We start from the raw sequence: 18,406 nt of genomic DNA, 5'->3' as shown, positions 1-18,406 counted from the left end.
AAGCTATTAATAGCTTTTAAGCTATTAAAACAGTCAAAAATACACAGGACGTGTAGGTTGGACATTGCTGTGAGAATATGCTTACACGTTGGCTATGTACCTGTACTATGTCTCTTCTTCACTGTACAGCATACGATTTTGAAAATGATAGTTAACTTTCATTCTTCCATGTCTTAAATTTTGTGTTTTTATTTTCTTTACTTGGTTTGGGTTTTATTTATTCTTAAAATTGTTAAGATAGCAATGCTTGTTGTGGTTCAAAATGGTACCAAATCAAGAAATCTGATGGCGAGTAGTGATGTACTTTATATGTTACAGAGCTAACTTCACTCTGAACTGTTCATTGCTAATGCTGGTTGGAAGGTTTAAACATTAATCACAGTATTTATGCTATGATAACAATTTCATAGTTGTGAAATGTCAAATGTTTTGGGGAATGAGCAATTTGGGGATTTTGTTAATTTTATTGTTTGGTCCATACTGCTTTGAGTTTTTAGGGATAGTGTTATGAAATGCAAAATTGCTATTTTACTAGCAAGGAATTTCTTTGCCTTTTTTTTTTTTTTTTTTTGAAGTTAACTCTTGAATATGTGAGTGGCCCCAGTGCTGAATATTGCTTTGGGTTCTTTCTTCATCTCTTTCCATTTTTGAGAAACCAATGACCTAAGAGAAAAGGGAGCCCTGCACTGAATGTATATATAATAAGTTCCTTAATGTTAACATTATTTTTGTTTGTATTTTCTCTTTGGACATTCAGTTTTGCTACTTTTGGGGTTGGCTGTTCGTGTGTATATGCAATGTGCAAACAGCAATTCTGGAAACATGCATATGTAAATAGCATAACTGAAAACATAACTTAAGCGTTGTTCTTTTGTCACAGCGAAACCAAAAGGGACAGGATAGGTTTCCAAGATACTAAAAACATAGGCATGCCCAGAAGCCATGGAAAGACTTGAAGAAACGTTGAATACTGTCTCTCGAAGAAACAAAAAGGCATGAGATTAACTTTGAACTTGAGACATTCCCACACAACCAGTATAACATGCACTGCATATGGAATTAAGAAATGAACGTGGAATTTTGAGAGGTTGAATGATAAATCTGTACTTAACTCTCATTACAGACTGTACTCTTTGTTTAGATATTTCTGTATTTTGTGTTTAGATATGTACTTGAGAAAGATATGGGTAGCAAGTTGTATATGCTAGTTTGATTTGGGGAAGAGGAGCAGTTTGCAGTACCAGGAAATCTTCGCTAATAGTAAGTGGGTATTGTGCATCATTGTGCGGATCCTTAAGAGAACCTTTCAAATTGAGAAACGTGTTGTTTTGGTGTATTCAGTTCTGACAGCAGGTTTTATTCAAACAAGTTCTTAATATTTTTTTTTTTGGTGGAAATATTTGGTACTGGGGAACTGTAATAGGCTTTGAGAAGCTTAACTCTAGTGCTCATGGGCATCTAGTTTGGACTGGTGATTAAATGTAATTCATAGCTGGCAGATTTCAAATGTTCCTGGAGTTGTGTGGGTTTTGGGGGTGTTTTTGATATTAAGAGAAACTAGAACTATAAAATTAGGAGCTTTTTTTAGTGTATGTTGTTGTAGGTGTCAAAGTTGCTCAGGGTACAGTTATTTCAGAGTAACTAGTTGTCTAGCAAGATTTATTTAGTTTTGAACTTGCATTTTCATTAAGGTTTTTGAACTGAATATATTCAAGGAATTCTATTTTTGAAAAGAAGTTTAGACTTTGGAAAATGTCACGGGTAAATCATTGGGCCACAATTGGTAAATTACAGGTTGCTTAATTCAGTAGTAACAATGTTTTCTTGGAAATCTTTGATTCAGATCTGGCTGTTAAAGGAGAACTAGTGAAGGAGACAATACGGGAGACTTTACATGCTGAAATAAACACACTGGAGCCAATAATACAGGAAAAGTTGATGTGTCATTTGATTACAACATTGTGTTGTGCAACTGATTACCATGTGTGACATAACAGTTTTAGCAAATGTTTTCTTACAAAAAATTGTAAAATAAATAGGTCTTATTGGTACGAGCTTTGTATTAAGCAGTTTATTTTGTAAATGTCATAAGCTTATCACTATACATTTGTAGTAGTAAGTAATAAATGAAAACTGATTTTCATTACTTGTACCTATCTATATACTTCATCCATATTTTTTAAATAAATATTACACTGATTTGAACAATTAATTTTCATTAACTTATCATGGACATTTTTTCTTCCTGGAATGAGAAATGAAAATTGTGCATAATAAAAATTACTGTGGCTCTTGGAATGGCCACCGAGCGCAAATAATCCACTGTTGATGAAGGGTTTCTTTCCTCTGCATTAGACTGCATTGGTGGGAGGCAGGGAAATAAGGAAGTGTTATTCATGGGGAGTAGGTCTTCTTCTGAAGTGCCTAAGTCACACTTGAAAGTGATGGATGCACATAGCTTTCTATGGACTATTTTCAGAACCTGCTTTAAAACTGAGACAAATGATCTTGAATATTACGTCCTGTGTTCTGCTTTCCTAATAATTGTTCTTTATCTACAACTGATACAATTACAGAGCTTAAGTTTCTTTTACTATGACAAATTTATGAAAGATAAATAGACTAATAATTTGTTAGAATTTAAGAAAAAAATCTACATATGCATAGCTTATGAAGAAAAAATTAGTTATCCTGATAGTTCAACAGCCATTCATCAAGACAGCTAAGTGCAAGTCAAGCTCTTAAAAAATAATAAAGAGAAAATAACATTAAAACCTTGCTCCAAAACCAAAATCATTGTGACAGTTTAGATAAAATGATGTCAGAAGAAAATTCGTACCAGAAGCAGATGTTTTTAAACCTGAAGGTGACTACTACTTCTAGATTGAAAATTCTTTATCTATTGCACTGCAGTTCAAACTCTTCACATCTAGGGGGGCAAGAAGGACTTGAAGAATGATGCTGAACAAAAGAAGTAAAGAAAACACAACTCTAGAGGTGAATGAGGTAGTCATGTCTTTGTCAGATATTATATTGCCTATGTAATTTTGGAAATGGTAAAATATTTTGATTCCTTTGTGTAGGCATCTCATAATTAAAATGAGAATTTACACATTAAAAAAAATCAGTATATATGCAACAAATTGAAAGAAAGCCCAGGTATGCCTGCCATGAAGATATTATCCAAAGGAGCCACATACATCATTTCAGTGTTTTTCCTCCAGATACTATTGGATATTCTTCATATCCACAAAATTAGCCAATTTCCTTTTCAAGGCAGTTATGATGTTTGTTGTACCCTGGTTGGCCCGAGCTGGGTACAGGCCTGACAACCTTGTTTGAAGGATCAAGTGAAGTCTGTGACTTGACTTCTGCTACCAGCCATACATTCTAATTTCCTGCTCTTCAACTAAGACAAGGCTGAGTCTGATTGTGTCTTCTTCTATAGATAAGTCTTTGAACTGTTTTGCTTACTGGCCTGATCAGTCCACAGGGTTCTCGATTCTGGCATGAAACATGTTTAACGCTTTACTAGTTTAAAAATGTTACTTTTTTTTATGCTTCACCTTTTTTGTCTTTCTTGATTCCTCAAGTAAATTCTTGCTAGAATGTCCTTGACCTTGATTACTTCGAGTTCTTCTTAAAAGCGATGGTCTCTATGTGCTGTCAAAAAAGAAATGGCTAGAGCTCCTTCCCCTTCATGATTTCTTAATAGTTTTGGAATGAAGTTGAGTACCAGGTGAACGCAAACCAAATGGGTATTTTCCTGGCTGGAGAGGATGCTGCAGTGTCTTTTCATCTAGTGAAAATTTTTCTTCAGCACTTCAAAAAGGTGGTGTTGTCACCGTCCCTGGGGGTGTTCAAGGAAAGGTTGGACATGGTGCTTAGGGACATGGTTTAGTGGGTGATGGTGGTGATAGGGGGATGGTTTGACCAGGTGATCTTGGAGGTTTCTTCAAACTTTAATGATTCTGTGATTCTAATGATCCTATGAAAAAGGCCATTTGGTTGTCGTCTTTGATTAGATGAAGACTTCTTAAATGTGCTTCAAGACTAACAAGGCTATGCCATCCCTACCAGCTCTTCGCTCACAGACAGGCAATAGAAAAAGCCTAACCTAGGCAGCTGCAACTCAAATGTGACGTTTCGCATTCTACTCCTTGCCTAGCAATTTCTTTTGTGAAATTGTGTTTTTACCTGTGTGCAGAGGCTTAGGAACCTTTGTTGTATACAATGACATGCATGTCAGTTCTGCAGTTTAGGATTACTATTTACATAGAGCTTGTATTTACTCTCACAGAAAGTATCGTATCTACTAGTATAAATTTCTACGGAATGCTATGCTAGAATGTCTTATTGCATGGTGCTTCGGTGGAAGTGTTCAGGGTTTTTAACTTGTCCCATGCAGTGTCTGTTCTTTCTCTGTGCTCTTGTTATTAAGATGAATCTGTCCTATTTTTTTTTTGGTAGTGCAATTAGCTATGAAATCTCCTGCTTCCTGCAGTAGTTACTGCTTTTTAAACTCTTGGCAAGTTTCAGTAAATACAGCTGATAAAAGCAGTAACTGTGAGGTCTGAGCAGCCTCTTTAAATTGAAATATTAGAAATACTGACTTAAAAAAAAATAATAAATTTATTTCTGCTCTCTCCAAAGAGTGTTGGGGTTTCAGCCAGTTCAACTGAACTGTGATTTGATAATGGAACCTCTTCCTCATGTAGTAAACTACTTCTGTCTTACTTCAGGTAATACCTAGTCTGGTACTAAGTTGTGTCTTACAATACTGATATTAATACTGTGTACACTTCTGCAAAGTAGAAAGCATCTAGCTATTTCCATTTATCTCTCATGGTCTAGATGAAATAAATCTTTGCCAATCAAGACAGTCCACTTCCTTTCCTTCTTGATCTGTATGGGGTGAGGTTTCTTTGGTTTTGAGGCCTCTCTAATTTTTATACCTCCAGTTTCTTGTGTCTCAGATGTAAACCAAATCCCTCTAGAAATATATATATTTGTACCTCTTATGTACTTGAGTTTGTGGAACCACTTATTTGACCATTTCTGCTTTAAATGTTTTTTTCCACACATGTAGAACCTGTTGCTCTCTAATTAAAAAATAAACAAACCCTCACAACTATGTAACCAGGCTACTGAAGCACCAGAGTTGTTAGTAGTAACTGTTCAGGATATTCCCATTCTGTCTCACCCCTATTTTAGTAGATAGAATGAGATAGGTTAATCGGAAATGTTAAAACAGCCACGTACTTCTGAAGAAAAATACTTAAGGCATAATTGTGATGTGTAATTTGAATGGGAGCACAGGAAGTTGTTATGAAGAGGAAGCAAGGAGGGGATATGACTAGGTATTGGAGTTAGGGTAGATGTAACCACATCAGTGCACTGTTGCACCTCAAATGATTGGAGGTAGAGGGGAAAAGAGAAGTGGCAAAATAAACATGAAACAGAAGGAAAAGCTTTCATATAGTTAATGTAAGAGTAAAATTTTTGAGGTAAGGGAAGAAGGGATTTTTCAGCTCTTATTTCCTTAAATTAATGAAGATAAATGTCTGGGGAGTGGGAATGAAACTGGCAAGAAGAGGGAGCACTGGAAGTGGGAGATGCCAGAGGAAAGTTACTGGGCATGTTAATGATTTGGTTGTTTGTGTAGTTCAGCTGAAACACCAATTACTTGGTGTTCAAGAACCACAAAAGCAACTACGTAAGAGCCTTTGCTCTTAAGACATGGGCAAATGCTTTTGACATGTTACTAATCTTAACCTTAAGTTGGAGCAGGGAAGAGTTTATTCCTTGGGGTAGAGATGGTATGGGTGTGGTATTTCAAAAGGCTTAATAAATAATATGGTTTCTTCTTTCTTTGCTGTTACAGATTCTGCTGACATCTGGTTCTTTTCTTAGACGTGTGTTGCTTCTGGATCCATCTGGACCCATCCTTCTTTTGAATGAATATGAAGCAGTTTAGCTGCTTCTTTCTTGATTGCCTTTCTAGTGCATCTCTGTTATTGTAGAATTCCATGTAGTGAATATCTCTGCTTTTCTACTTCCAGAAATTTTCCATTTTCTTTCTCATTTACCTTTCTGTTTGAACACAGGTTGTCTGTGTGTCTGTCACTGAATATTTTCTTGAAGTTTTTCCTATTTTTATCTTATTTCTAATTCTAAACTGTTACTCTGTAAAGATAGTGGAGAGAAGCTTTTGCCTGGATTGAGAAGTATGTACAGGTCTCTTAAGTGGACTGTATAAATTGAATTGTAAGGCACTTCCTCCAGTTCTAAACAGATCTTCGGGCTGCTGTATAGCATTGTAGCAATCAGCTGGTCTAATGTTCTTAGTCAACTGGTCTTTGTCATGGGAGAGATTGTAGCAAGAATGCTCTTAGGCTGCAGATGTGTCCTTCATTCTTCTGAAGGAACATGAAAGAGACCATACTGCTCTTCTCAATGGAGAATAAAAGCTTGTAATGCCGGTTCCCAAATCTTAGGCACTAATAGCTTTATTAAGATACTCCTGCAATACTCCTGCAACTGAAAGGTTCAAGAAAGGAGACTGTAATTAGTTCTAGTTTGCAAACAGAAGCGAACATTATTTCTAAAGTACCATGAAGTTACAGTATTGGTCTGATACTTATTTTTGGGCTTGATCTTTATTCTTAGTTACGGTATGTACAAGAAGAGCTCCAGACTTCAGCTTTCATCATCCCTTTAGTAAGATGCAAAGGTAGACACCTTTGCTGATAATGACATGAGCAAAAATTCCTCAGAAAGCGTCCAAATGAATTTCCTCTTATTTCTTAGAATTTGGATTTCTGTTGCCACAGTACCGTTATTCCTGGAATATATGCAGTTCTTCTATCTTGTCTTGATAGCCATTTCTGTAGTTGGCAGTTGGAGTTTAACACTATCCTAGCTGACAGAATGAAGACTTGAAGTGTATACTGAATTAATGACTCCTAAGAATTTGCATGAGTGTTTTATCGTATTTCTTTTGTTAGTTATTTACCATGAGAAGTAGACCTGGTTTCTAGGATTAAGCCTATTACAGAGTTTACAAATGTCATGAAAGAGTGAGTGATTTTAGAATCAAATGGAAGAAGACAAGAATGTTCAGGCTTCCACTTTTGCTTTAGACTTTATGCTTTGGAAGAAGTCAAATATGAATGTGTTCTAACTAAAATTAGGTCATCTCAATGCAGAATCTAGGTGGAGGAGTGAGGGAGAGACGTAGTCGGACATTAAGCTTCCCCTCATCAGAGGGTATTATGCTGTTGTTTTCTATAAATTTTGCCTGTAGATTAACTTTTTTTTATTAGTAACTGAATTGATGCTATTTGCTAATTCTATAGCAGTATTTTTCTTGAAATTTTCTTAAAATTGCAGGCCATAAATGTACTCATAGTGTCATAGGACTCTGCAAAATCTCTTAGGGATAGCTTGGAGATGGAGGTTTTTGAATTTTCAAGAAGAGGTGCATGGAAGGAAAATGTCGGATATTTTCTCTTGCTAGTTGGTTCTGAGCTCATTCCATCTTTGAAGCTTTGGAACTGAAGCAGAGACTAGTTTAAAATGTGCAAGCTTTTGTCTATAATCATTCTTGTCTACTCCTGAAGTATCATGGAGAGTACAAGTATGGTGGAGAGTGCAAGTCAGTCTTCCATCTGGAATGGAAGGATGACTGCCAAACAAGCAGCTATGGAAAAAAAAGATTTGGGTGTCCTGATGGATGACAAGATGAACAGGAGTTAGCAGTGTGCCCTTGCAGCAAAGATGTGTAAGTTGGAGGGCACCTCTTGTTGTGTCACTGCCCTGCTCAAGCAGGGCCACTTGGAGCCAGCTTGTCAAAGACCATATCCATTTGGGATTTCAGTATCTTGAAGGATGAAGACTCCACAAGCCTCTTTAGACAACCTGTTGCTGTATTAGCAAGAGGGTAGTCAGCAGGTCAAGGGAGGTGTTTTTTCCCCTCTGTTCTGTACTCCAGAGACTGATGGTGGAGCAAGGTATGCAGTTTTGGATCAACCTGGATGAAAAAGATGGACAGAGTAAAGTAAGTCTGGTGGAGAGCTACCAAGATAAGATGTTTTGAAAGGCTGGAGCACATGACGTGGGAGGACAGGCTTGGGTAAGATTAGTTTGTTTAGCCTTGGGAAGGCTAAAGGGAGATCTAGGGGATTATATGGAGGTCGGAGTTGGAATGTTCACGGAAGTGTGCAGTGGGAGGTTGAAAGGCAACAGACAATTTGAAAACACAAAGGATTTGATTACATGCAAGGATTTTTTTTTCTTTAATTTATGGCAGTGGTGAAACACTCAGAGGTTGTCCAGAGAGGTTTTGGAATGCCCATCCTTGGACATACTCAAATTTGACAAGAACTGAGCAGCTAGCTCTGGACCTGCATTGAGATGGAGGTTGGACTTTGACCTTTGGAGGCCCCTGCATGATTCTGTGTTTCTGGAATGAGGAATGAAGTAGTGATGTTTAAAATAAAGTCATGAAGTCTTGTATTCTGTGTTTCCTTCCCTCTTAGTCAATAATGAAGATTTTGGTATTCCTTGTTTCATTTTTCTTTCTACCAGTAAAGTTTTCTGGTCTCATGACCGTGATACATTAACAGCATTGAGACAGCTTTACATTTTTCTTCATTTCCTTTTTTTTTTCTGAACACATTTTTCTTTGTGGATAGTTAAAATATTCAAGTTGAACTAAAAAGAAAAATCTTACGTAGTAAGAGAATGAGAACAACTACTGGTTCAGAGCAGGAATTGCAATGCCTGCAGTGTATGTAGGTGGACATACAGGGAACAGTAAGAACAGGATGGGTATATATATGATATTTTGTCCTAAGTATTTTTTGTACTTCTGATTCTAGATCGAGGGATCACTTAAAACTTGTATAACTTTCCACTCCCTTTTAAAATGAATTTCTTTGAGTACTTCTGCAGTTAACACACATACAGTGTTAACATCCATGACTCTCTTCAGTAAGAAGTTCTGCTGACCTTGTTAGGTGAAGAACCAACTCCTGCTGTTTGTTTTTACCATTTTTCTGTTGAGCTTCATATGACTTCCTGTAGTTCTCATCTTGGACAAGACAACAGTTGAGCCATAGTGACCCTCATACCATTCTTGGTTCTGTGGATCTGTTGTTACCATAATTTGTCTTGCATCCAGGCCATAAATCCATGCCTTGTGATTGCTCTTATACCCAATGTGTTAATGTAGTTCTACTTAGTTTCTATCAATTTTCTGTTTGCTTTAGTCCAGCTTCAAGAATACTTCTAGAGAAAGGATTCTCAAATTTTACTTTTTCTATGGGTTGAAACTAATACTACAAATTCTTAGAGATGGAAGGCAACCTATGTCTGTCAGATGATGACAGGATGAGGGGGAATGGTTTTAAACCAAAAGAGGGGAGATTTAGATTAGAGGTTAGGAAGAAATTCTTCACTCAGAGGTTAGTAAGGCACTGGCGCAGGTTGCTCAGAGAAGCTGTGGATGCCCCATCCCTGGAGGTGTTCAAGGCCAAGTTAGATGAGGCCCTGAGCAACCTGATCTAGTGGGAGGTGTCCCTGCCCATGGCGGGGGGGTTGGAACTAGGTCATCTTTGAGGTCCCTTCTAACCCAAGCCATTCTATGATTCTGTTGAGATGAATGTGAGAGTACAAAACTGTGAGAGTCTCATCTTGACTTTTCACACTTGAGAACAAGAGAAAATTCGTGTTTTGCATTATGGCTGTCTAAAAACATGGGACAATACAAGGATGCCTGTTGATATTGTCAATGGGGAAAGCCTTTCTGTTGGACTACTAAAAAAAAAAGTGCAATGCAGCTGTATAATGTTGATTGATTAGTACTTTCAGGTATTTTATCAGCACTTTAATTTCTTTTATAGCAGTGTTGTACTTTTTAGTTTTTGAATGGTTTTAATATTCAAACTTAGAAGTTCGGGGAATGCTGAAAAGAATAATAAAAATACACCAGAAGTTCAGCTTGAAGGACATGATGATGAGTCCTTGGGAGCGATAAATTTGAAGAGGTTTGGAGCCTTTTAAGTTTTATTTTTTCCTTCACCGCTGTCCACCCTTCACTCCTGTAACAACATATGTTGAAATTGCTAGTAATACAGAAATGCTTAAATTCTCTTAAGTGCTGTGACAATAATCATGAGAGAATCTTCTGCATCTTGATTTGTTTTCTTTTGGGGGAACTCGTGGTCTTTGTACTGCTAGCATAGTTTAAGGTTCTAGGGAAACTCGGCAGGTAAAAAAAAAAAAAAAAAAGCTGTCCTTTCTAATTATGGAATATTTATAAGCAAATTGATACTTCGGATCTGGATTTGGTAGCTTTAACAGATAGTAAAAAAGATGCTTCTTGTTGCTTTTAAGTCTGAAAGATCTAGTGTCAAATCAGTAAACAACTCCAGTATTATAAGGATGTTTGAAATTCAGAAATAATGGACATGGCGGTGCACTGTACTTGATGTGCATGAGCCTTCCTTGACACCAGTTAAACTCTGACGTATTGAGATACTGGTTAGCAAATGCTTTTTCTACTTCCAAGGGGTTTTGTCCAAACATGAAGTCCTTTGATACAGTGAATCATGTCCAGTTATGCTCTCATCAGCTTACTATAAATTCTTTTATAATATATTATATTTTCATCTTGATATAGAGTTGTTGTGGCTTTGTTTGATTTTTATTTCAGACCAAGAACTTTTGAGAGCTCCACGTGCCTGTACGTTGTTTTCTGATTATATTCCTTAATGTACTTTGTTAAGCTATGTCAGCATATTTGCACCAGTGCTTCTAGATTTATTTCGTTTTGTTCTAGAGGTACCAAGGCTATATGTGCGTGCAGATTTTTTGATGGTCGTTGTTCACTGAAATTTTTTCAAGAAGTAAAGTCTTATGTAAAGCGTGACCTCCTGTGTTCTAGATGGTATAACTTGAAGGATTCTGTATTTTCTACTTTCCTCTTCTCAGCATGCCAGAGGAGATGAGTGAATATAGGCAGAATAGCTGCAGCTCATAGAACAGTACAATGGTTGCATTTAGCTCTTGGTACTTAGTGTGAATTTTTCCAGTATTGTGGCTCATTAGGAGGACTGATTAGCAGGTACTGGGGAACATTTTTAAAGAAAAAAAAAAGTAAGATGGGAAAGAAGGATCCTGGACCTATATAAAATATTTTCCTCTAGGTAGAAGCTTGCTATCTTGGCACAGATTCCTTTTTGGAGGAAATCCACAGCAAAGATTTCATCAAAGTGTTGTGCAAATTTTGAAGTTGTTGAGGTATCTTTAAAGTTTGCTAGTCTGTGCAAGATGCTACACCCAATCTGTGGCAGAAGCTTGTATGTTTGTATGTTTACACGTGCTCATTTTTAATATAGGGAATATGTTATCTTATGCTACCCTAAGTTTCTTCTGTTTTTGTGAGACTGGATTTAGCTAGTTCTCAAATGTCAGTAACTAGAAATGGGAAGACCAAAGATACCCAGTTAAGTTTCTGTTACTTTGATCAAGGTGGAGCAGATGTGAAAGATTCTTTGTATTTCTTTTCCCCTTAAGCCTTGAAAAAGAGGAGAGGCAATGCCAAAATCATTCCTGAACAGACGGCGGGAAGAAATCTTACATGCCAAAGTGTCAGAAGGGTATTTTGTAATACCCAATAAGCAGAGATTGTCTGATCTGAGACTCGTGATTGTTCAAATTCAATAATTAATGTGATTGCTATCCAAGCCTTTATAAATTTCTGTGGCCAGGGAAGGTGTTTAGACGTTTTTTTACTGAAACTTGCTTTATGGTGCATAGGCTACATACTTCACTGTTAGGTAAATAATAGGTGTGGCAGGTCAAAACTACTGATTTTTGTCTACTTACTTTGTCACTGGTATTTCTGCTCAGTGCAACTTTTCCATGCTTTTTATATAACATTTATTCTGTTTTGTGGGACACTGTTGACTGACTGACTGCTGTGTTGAGATGTCAGAACTGAGTCTGTTTTCAGGTTAATGGGAGTCACAGTTCCTCGGTGGGTCAAATGGGGAGTATAGGAACTCTGCAGTGTATTTCTCCTGCCTGGTGGACTGGAACTAGGAGACTTTAAAAGCTAGAGAAGTTCTCCAAATGGTGCTGTTACCAAGAAACTGCTACAACTAACTCGTATTTGATAACATTAAGGATATTATTTGGGGGAAGAGTATAACTTTTTTTCTTCCAAGTTTAGCACCATTATTTATCCTTCATCATGCCAAACTCCCATTTCTTGTCATAAAACCATTGTCCATATAACCATCAAGGAGAGAGAAACAACGTCGTTTCAAACCCTCCAACTCAGCAGAACTTGTTGTATACTCTAATCACAGTTTGTAGGTAGTGGGTGGTTTTTTAATATTCTTTTTATTTTCAGGGTGTGTAATTTTTATATTTATTTTTTGTTTTACACAGAAATTTAGTTTTAGCCAGATCCCAGGAGAGAGAAACAACAAGTGCTGACTGCACTTGAGAAAATGATTATGAGTCAGTCAGTATAGGAAGGTTCTGATGAGAGAACTGCAGAAATAAATAAGTTTTCCTCTATTTATTATACTATAATTTAAAAACAAAAGCCGAACATGGTTTTAACTAATGCATTGTTTTGCTTTGTTTTATGTTTTAGAAATATGGCAAATTAACATCTTGTACTGGCTGCAGAGCTCAGTGCAGGTTTTTTGACATGACTCAGTGCATAGGACCTAATGGATATATGGAGCCATACTGCTCAACTGCATGCATGAACACACACAAATCAAAATATTCAAAATCACAAAGTAAGTGACAAGGGTGATGGATTTTCGTCACTGATAAAGAGTAGACCTGATTTTTTTTTTTTCCAAGTTTGAACAGTGGGGGTGGGTTATCTTGTTTTAGAATGAATCTCTGCAGATTTTTAGTGTCTTAATAGGTTTTTAAATGTAGATTTTAAAAAGATCATCTTATATTGAACACTAGTAGATGGACCCATGAGGGGTCATTTTCCTCACTAGTATTTTTGCTTGATTTCTGAAACAGTTCATCTGTCTTAAGGTCTCCGGGGGGGGGGGGAAAACGTTGCAACATAAACTGCTCTCTGCCACAGAATGGCAGTGCAACTTCCACACATGTGAATTAATATTTTCTTGTCTTGGCCCCACCCCATTTTATCTCCTCAAGCAATAATTGATAATTTTTTTCTTTTGCAGAAGGATAGAGGTAGTTATACTGTATATAAACATTCTCTAGGTAAACTGTTTAATCTGGGTGAAAGGAATGAGTAAATCAAATCAAAACTTATGTTCTTCAGTATGCAAAGCAGACATAGATCTCAATTCATCAAACTTAAGATCAAAACGCTCTACTGAATGTTGTAGAAGGTGCTGTTTCACATGTGGTGCTTAGCTTTAATGGCAGAATTAAAAAAAAAAAACAAAAACAATTTCTTTTGTTTTATGTGACTTACTGAAGCTGGCTGGAAAACAGACAAATTTTAGCTTTTTACTTTGAAAAGTTGACCTGTAACCCAGTATTTTTTGCGTTACTATTTTGTACTTACTTTGTTTGTAAACTACGTTTTTCTTTTAGGTATGGAAATTATTTGCCACTTTTGTAAACGAAACTTTTTACCTCAGTATCAAGCCACAATGCCTGATGGAAAACTGTACAACTTTTGCAGTTCCAGTTGTGTAGCTAAATTTCAGGTTAGCTGTTGTGTTAAATATTTTCCTCCCTAAATATTTGTTTACCTGTGTTTGTGTTAAATATTTGCATATTAAGCAAGCTTGCATTTATATACGTGCTTATGACTTACAATTAACATAGCAGATGCTTCCGGCTCGTAACCATTTCTTTCGAAAGTACTGTTTCATAATAATAACACTAGTTACTATCTTAAACTTACAGGATAATAATAACCCATTTCTCCTTGATGCTGTAAGTGAACACAAAGTAATACCATTACCCATCTTATTTTTCCCATGCCAGCCTCTGTATGGAGATGAGTTTTGCTGCTGTGCATTGATAACCAACAATTTTCATCTCTTTTATGCTAAATACAGTAACAACATTCTCATGTTGGATATTGTGCTGAAAAAAGGTTTGTGACATGGGGAATAGTGACTCTCTGAAATGGAAAGTTAGATTCTAAGTCATTACAACTTTTACAGATGAAACTAGCTGTTTAAATTATGTCCAGAAATTGGATTGTTGCAAGCCTGATGGTAGGCACACTGTAAGAGGCTGATACGCTTTTTGAAAATGTCATCTCTTTAATATGACTTAGTTAAAGCATATGTAAAATGCGTTATGGTGATTAATGTCTAGATGATCAAAGAACGTTTCAAAGACACTGTTTCAATTTGTATATGTAAAAAAGAGCTTCCCCAAATGTGTGCTGTTTGATTGATAATTGTTCAACACCATGTGAGGAGGCAGTTACACCTGTATAGGGTTAACCCATTTGTCATGAAACTTTTAAGTTTTCTGTCTACTGGAAAGCAAATCAGTCTCATAATTGCTTCCTTAACATTCCCTGGATGGGACCTCCAACATGTTGCCCTGTTCTTGTGCTTTCATCCTAACCAACTTAGTAGATGTCTGTCAGTGCAGTCTAAATGGAACTGATTAACAAAATAGATGTGGATTGTTAGTATGTAATGACAAATCTGTTGGACTTCTTGCAAACTCATTCAGCATGTACTTCGTTCTACGTGGTCTTACAATTGATTGCAGCCCCAAGAGTGCTCAGAATGAAAACTTTCTGCTATTTGAGGCAGAAAAATAAAGGTAGTGAATGACAAGTACAACCCGGGCCTTCTTGGATTCGCAGATAAATCAATATTTAGCAACACTGTGGAATATAACTGCAGATCAGTGATGTCTTCGTGGGTTCTTGATCTTATTGAGACCTCGCTAATACTTCTTTTATAGTTTCAGTACGACATGGAAGTCTCTCCTCAAAGTTGTAGTGTACAATCTGTGAGTCCTCAGCAGCAGCAAGGACAGCTAGGTGGTCGTTTGCTTACAGGTAGTTTGGATAATCTTCTCTGTTTGATTCTGATTTTTGATAGTTTTCATGTATTCACTGTCTAGAAGAATAAAATTATATTCACCATTAGATAAAAGTTGGTAATATAAGAACTGCTTCTTCTGTTTGTTTAGTATTTAGATGGAGAGGACAGTATACTGCAACGTGTGCTTTGGACTCTGTGTTCCCATGGGGGGGCTTATACCTGAGTGACACATAGGAACTGGACCTAAATTGAGAACGCAGTTTATTCCATTCAGTCACATTGGAATGCTTTCTGCAATGATCTTTTGAAAAAAAAACCCAACTGCTTCATCATGATTCTCCATATTTTTCACTTTTTACTAATGAAGATAATTTTTCTTGTACTTTTTCTGGCATTGTATTCATCCCTTTCTCTTACTGTGCCTGTTTTTCCTGTACTTTTTTCTTTGTTAGAAGTTGCCTTTCTCACAACGGAATAATTGCTGTTCAAGGTCTGTGTCTCCCTTCTGCAAAAGCTTCCTTTTGGTTTACAGATGGATTGGAATGTTTAAGTTCCTAATTTTGGTTGCAGTGTTTTAGGGTTGGTTGTCGTTTTACCTTATGCATAACCTTATGTTTCTAGATAATTGTTGCTTTAATCTATTCAAATGCTTGAGAGATTCAGCTGAGCTACTTGTTGTGCAACTTACATCTATATCTGTATTCATCTTCGTGCAAACAACTTGCAAGAGCATTCATCCCTGTAATAAAGAGGGTAAAAAAGAAAATAGCCTGCCCAATATGATTGATGTTGGATAGTTGGTATTAGAATAGTGGGACTGTATCTTGTCTTCTTTCATGCTCATGTTGGAGGACATTGTTGGAGATTAAAGGACAGAACTGCTCTGAAGCTGTGTTGTTTAAATCCAGTTTTGCTGTCAGTAACTTTACTGGGTCAGTTGAAGATCTTGCACTGAACTTGTCTCTTAAGGAAAAATAAAGCTGCTAATTTATTTCTTGTGAACATGGAGGCTGTAGTACAAGTGTCTTACCCAAGTTAGCAAAAGTATAAATGTCTTAAAACACAAGCTATCTTGCCAAACCATAAGTCTATACAAAGTTTTCAGAATATTATTGCTAAAGCTTTTATTTTTCAATTTATGGATAGATCTGAAGAGTTTTAGAACCAGTTTGTGCAAGAATTAAAAGTACATTTTTAAGCAGGTTACTCTGTTTTTCCATGGTTGTGTTGATCTCTCCCTTAACCATTATTATGATGTCTGTAAGTGTTCTTTCTCATATTCCTTACATCTCTGTCTTGCTCTCTGTCTCTGAAATGGGAAGCATGTGGGGGATGCTTGGCATGCTTTTTAGAGAAATAATGTTTCAGATCTGATCATAATAAAAAATATTTGAGGGTTCTGTGCGATGGTTGAAGTTCTGTGTGTGTGAGGGCAAGGGGAGTATTTAGTTCCTTCCCTATTTAATTAATTGCCCCTAACTTTCCTTGTGGCACAGTTCGTATGATGCCATATGGGTGCCTGTACAGTCCATATGGGTGCCTGCCTCATATATATTTGCTTCTTCTTCATGTTAACAGAGAACAATTTAATTCTTTCAAAATTCTTTTTCCTGAACTAGTAAAAGAAAAATGTTTGGCTGCCTATTACACCTTCCACATACACATTTACACGCAGAAATGTTTCCACAATTTGATTTTGTATTGCTATGAGCAAGGATACCACCTCTGTCACTTATTGCTGCAGATAATGACAGGGGCAGGCCAGAATCTGTGCTTCTACACTGGTCCTCTCAGAAGACTCCTGGGCTGTGTCTGTCTATCGTTCAGTTGAAACTTGACAGCTTAGAGCAGTTTGTGGTGGTTGCACTGAAGCCTGAAAATGGCTTTACAATGATATTTAATCTTGCTTGGCACTTTCCATGCTCTTGTTGTTCAGGCTCAAGAAAAGCCAAATTAAAGATAACTATTTGGGGATTGAATTTAAGATTCCATTTAAGGGTGTATGTACATATGTGCGCATACACGCACACGATTTCAAATATATCTTTGGTAAAGCATAACATCAATAAATCCTTGATGTTCAAGGTGACCTGTGAAACACTTTAACAAATTTGTGATCTTATCGATTCTTTTGTGTAAGAATGCTTCCAGATAATTCCTAAAGATATTCTCTATTCTAAGCATATTGTAATTTAGAGGCAAGACAGGATGATGCTACATGCATGACATCTTGACTCATTAAAATACTATGCAGAAGCAGCCTTTAATTGCAGCATAATGGGAACTTTAAGGAGGCAACTAAATCATGTTGTGATTAACTCTTGGTTTAACAACTATTTTTTGCTTGTTTTAGAGCTTTCAGTAATGTGAATTCAGTTCTTTACTGATTTCTGTAGAAAATGTTTACTTGACCATAGAACTTTATGATTAAAAAAAGCAACAACCAGCAACACTGGTTTTGTTTTAGAAGCAGTAATGCTTAATCACTCAGATAGCTTTTATCTACAGTTAAGTGTAAATATTCTTTAAAACTAGTTTGAATTTTTAACAGTCTAAAATTCCATTGTTCTCTTATCTTCAGCTTTTGTTTTTCTTCGATTACCAGTCCCCTAGACTTGGTAGGGCCTACATTTCTACCACAGCAAACGGGAAAAGAAGTTGAACGTGCCATACATTAGAAAACAACAAAACCCAGTGTTTTATGCTGTAACCCTCAAGATAGGGTTTTGCGGTACCACATTTAATGGCAACTATAGACATGGAAAATATACAGTTGCTTTTCTTTTTGTGAGTGCTTGATAAGCTTCATCTTCGTTCTTCCCTTTATCTTCAGTGTTCTACGGGTCGTCACAACTGCTAGTTTTTTAACATTTCCTTCATTTCTAAACTGATGTGATGGGTTATAGTTGCTTATTGATTTCCCTTTGTTTTCAACCACAGCTTCTAGGGCTTTCATTGCAATTACATAATCCATATGGCAGCACGTGTTGAGAATGGTGTTTGCTTTTTGAGGAAACCTGCAAATGCAGAAATACAGAGGTTGGACCTTGATGTTGTTGTGGTTGAAACCAGGGCAGATGTCAAAATGCCTTTGTGGCTCCTATATTAGTACAACTCTTCAGCAACCTATTTAGAGCAGCCAAAATCTAGTAAATCTCTCTCAACAGAAGAGAGGTTTGCAGGATATAGAGGGATAAAACCAGTAAATACTGTATGTAGGCATCAGACTTCAAGCTGTTAAGGGACAATGGACCATTGAGATAAAGGTGATGTCTTTTCTGTTGTTTGGTTCTAAGGTTCTGTCCACGATCGGGAAATGTGTATGACTACTTAATGTCCGCAAACTGGTGCAGAAGTAGAGCATCTGC

General features: G+C 36.7%; 1 protein-coding gene across 30 annotated transcripts in view; it reads left to right on the top strand.

Annotated features, from left to right (window-relative positions):
• ZMYM2 (zinc finger MYM-type containing 2) overlaps positions 1 to 18,406 on the top strand; it is a 90,715-nt gene that overhangs the window by 33,399 nt on the left and 38,910 nt on the right. For 16 of the 30 annotated variants that reach the window (XM_040544044.1, XM_040544043.1, XM_040544045.1 and 13 more), the window contains 2 exons: positions 12,671 to 12,821; positions 13,612 to 13,727. The exons of 5 other annotated variants lie outside the window; for them this stretch is intronic. In XM_040544044.1, coding sequence (XP_040399978.1) covers positions 12,671 to 12,821; positions 13,612 to 13,727 — 267 coding nt within the window. Of the gene's footprint in view, positions 1 to 880; positions 2,206 to 12,670; positions 12,822 to 13,611; positions 13,728 to 18,406 lie in introns of those variants that run through there. 9 more of the 30 variants (XM_040544064.1, XM_040544066.1, XM_040544070.1 and 6 more) reach the window with 1 other exon arrangement.

Source organism: Cygnus olor, chromosome 1 (genome assembly GCF_009769625.2).
Source record: "Cygnus olor isolate bCygOlo1 chromosome 1, bCygOlo1.pri.v2, whole genome shotgun sequence".
NCBI classification, from domain to species: Eukaryota; Metazoa; Chordata; class Aves; order Anseriformes; family Anatidae; genus Cygnus; species Cygnus olor.
Note: the sequence above shows the minus strand (reverse complement) of the source record. Positions and strands in the feature narration are given on the sequence as shown.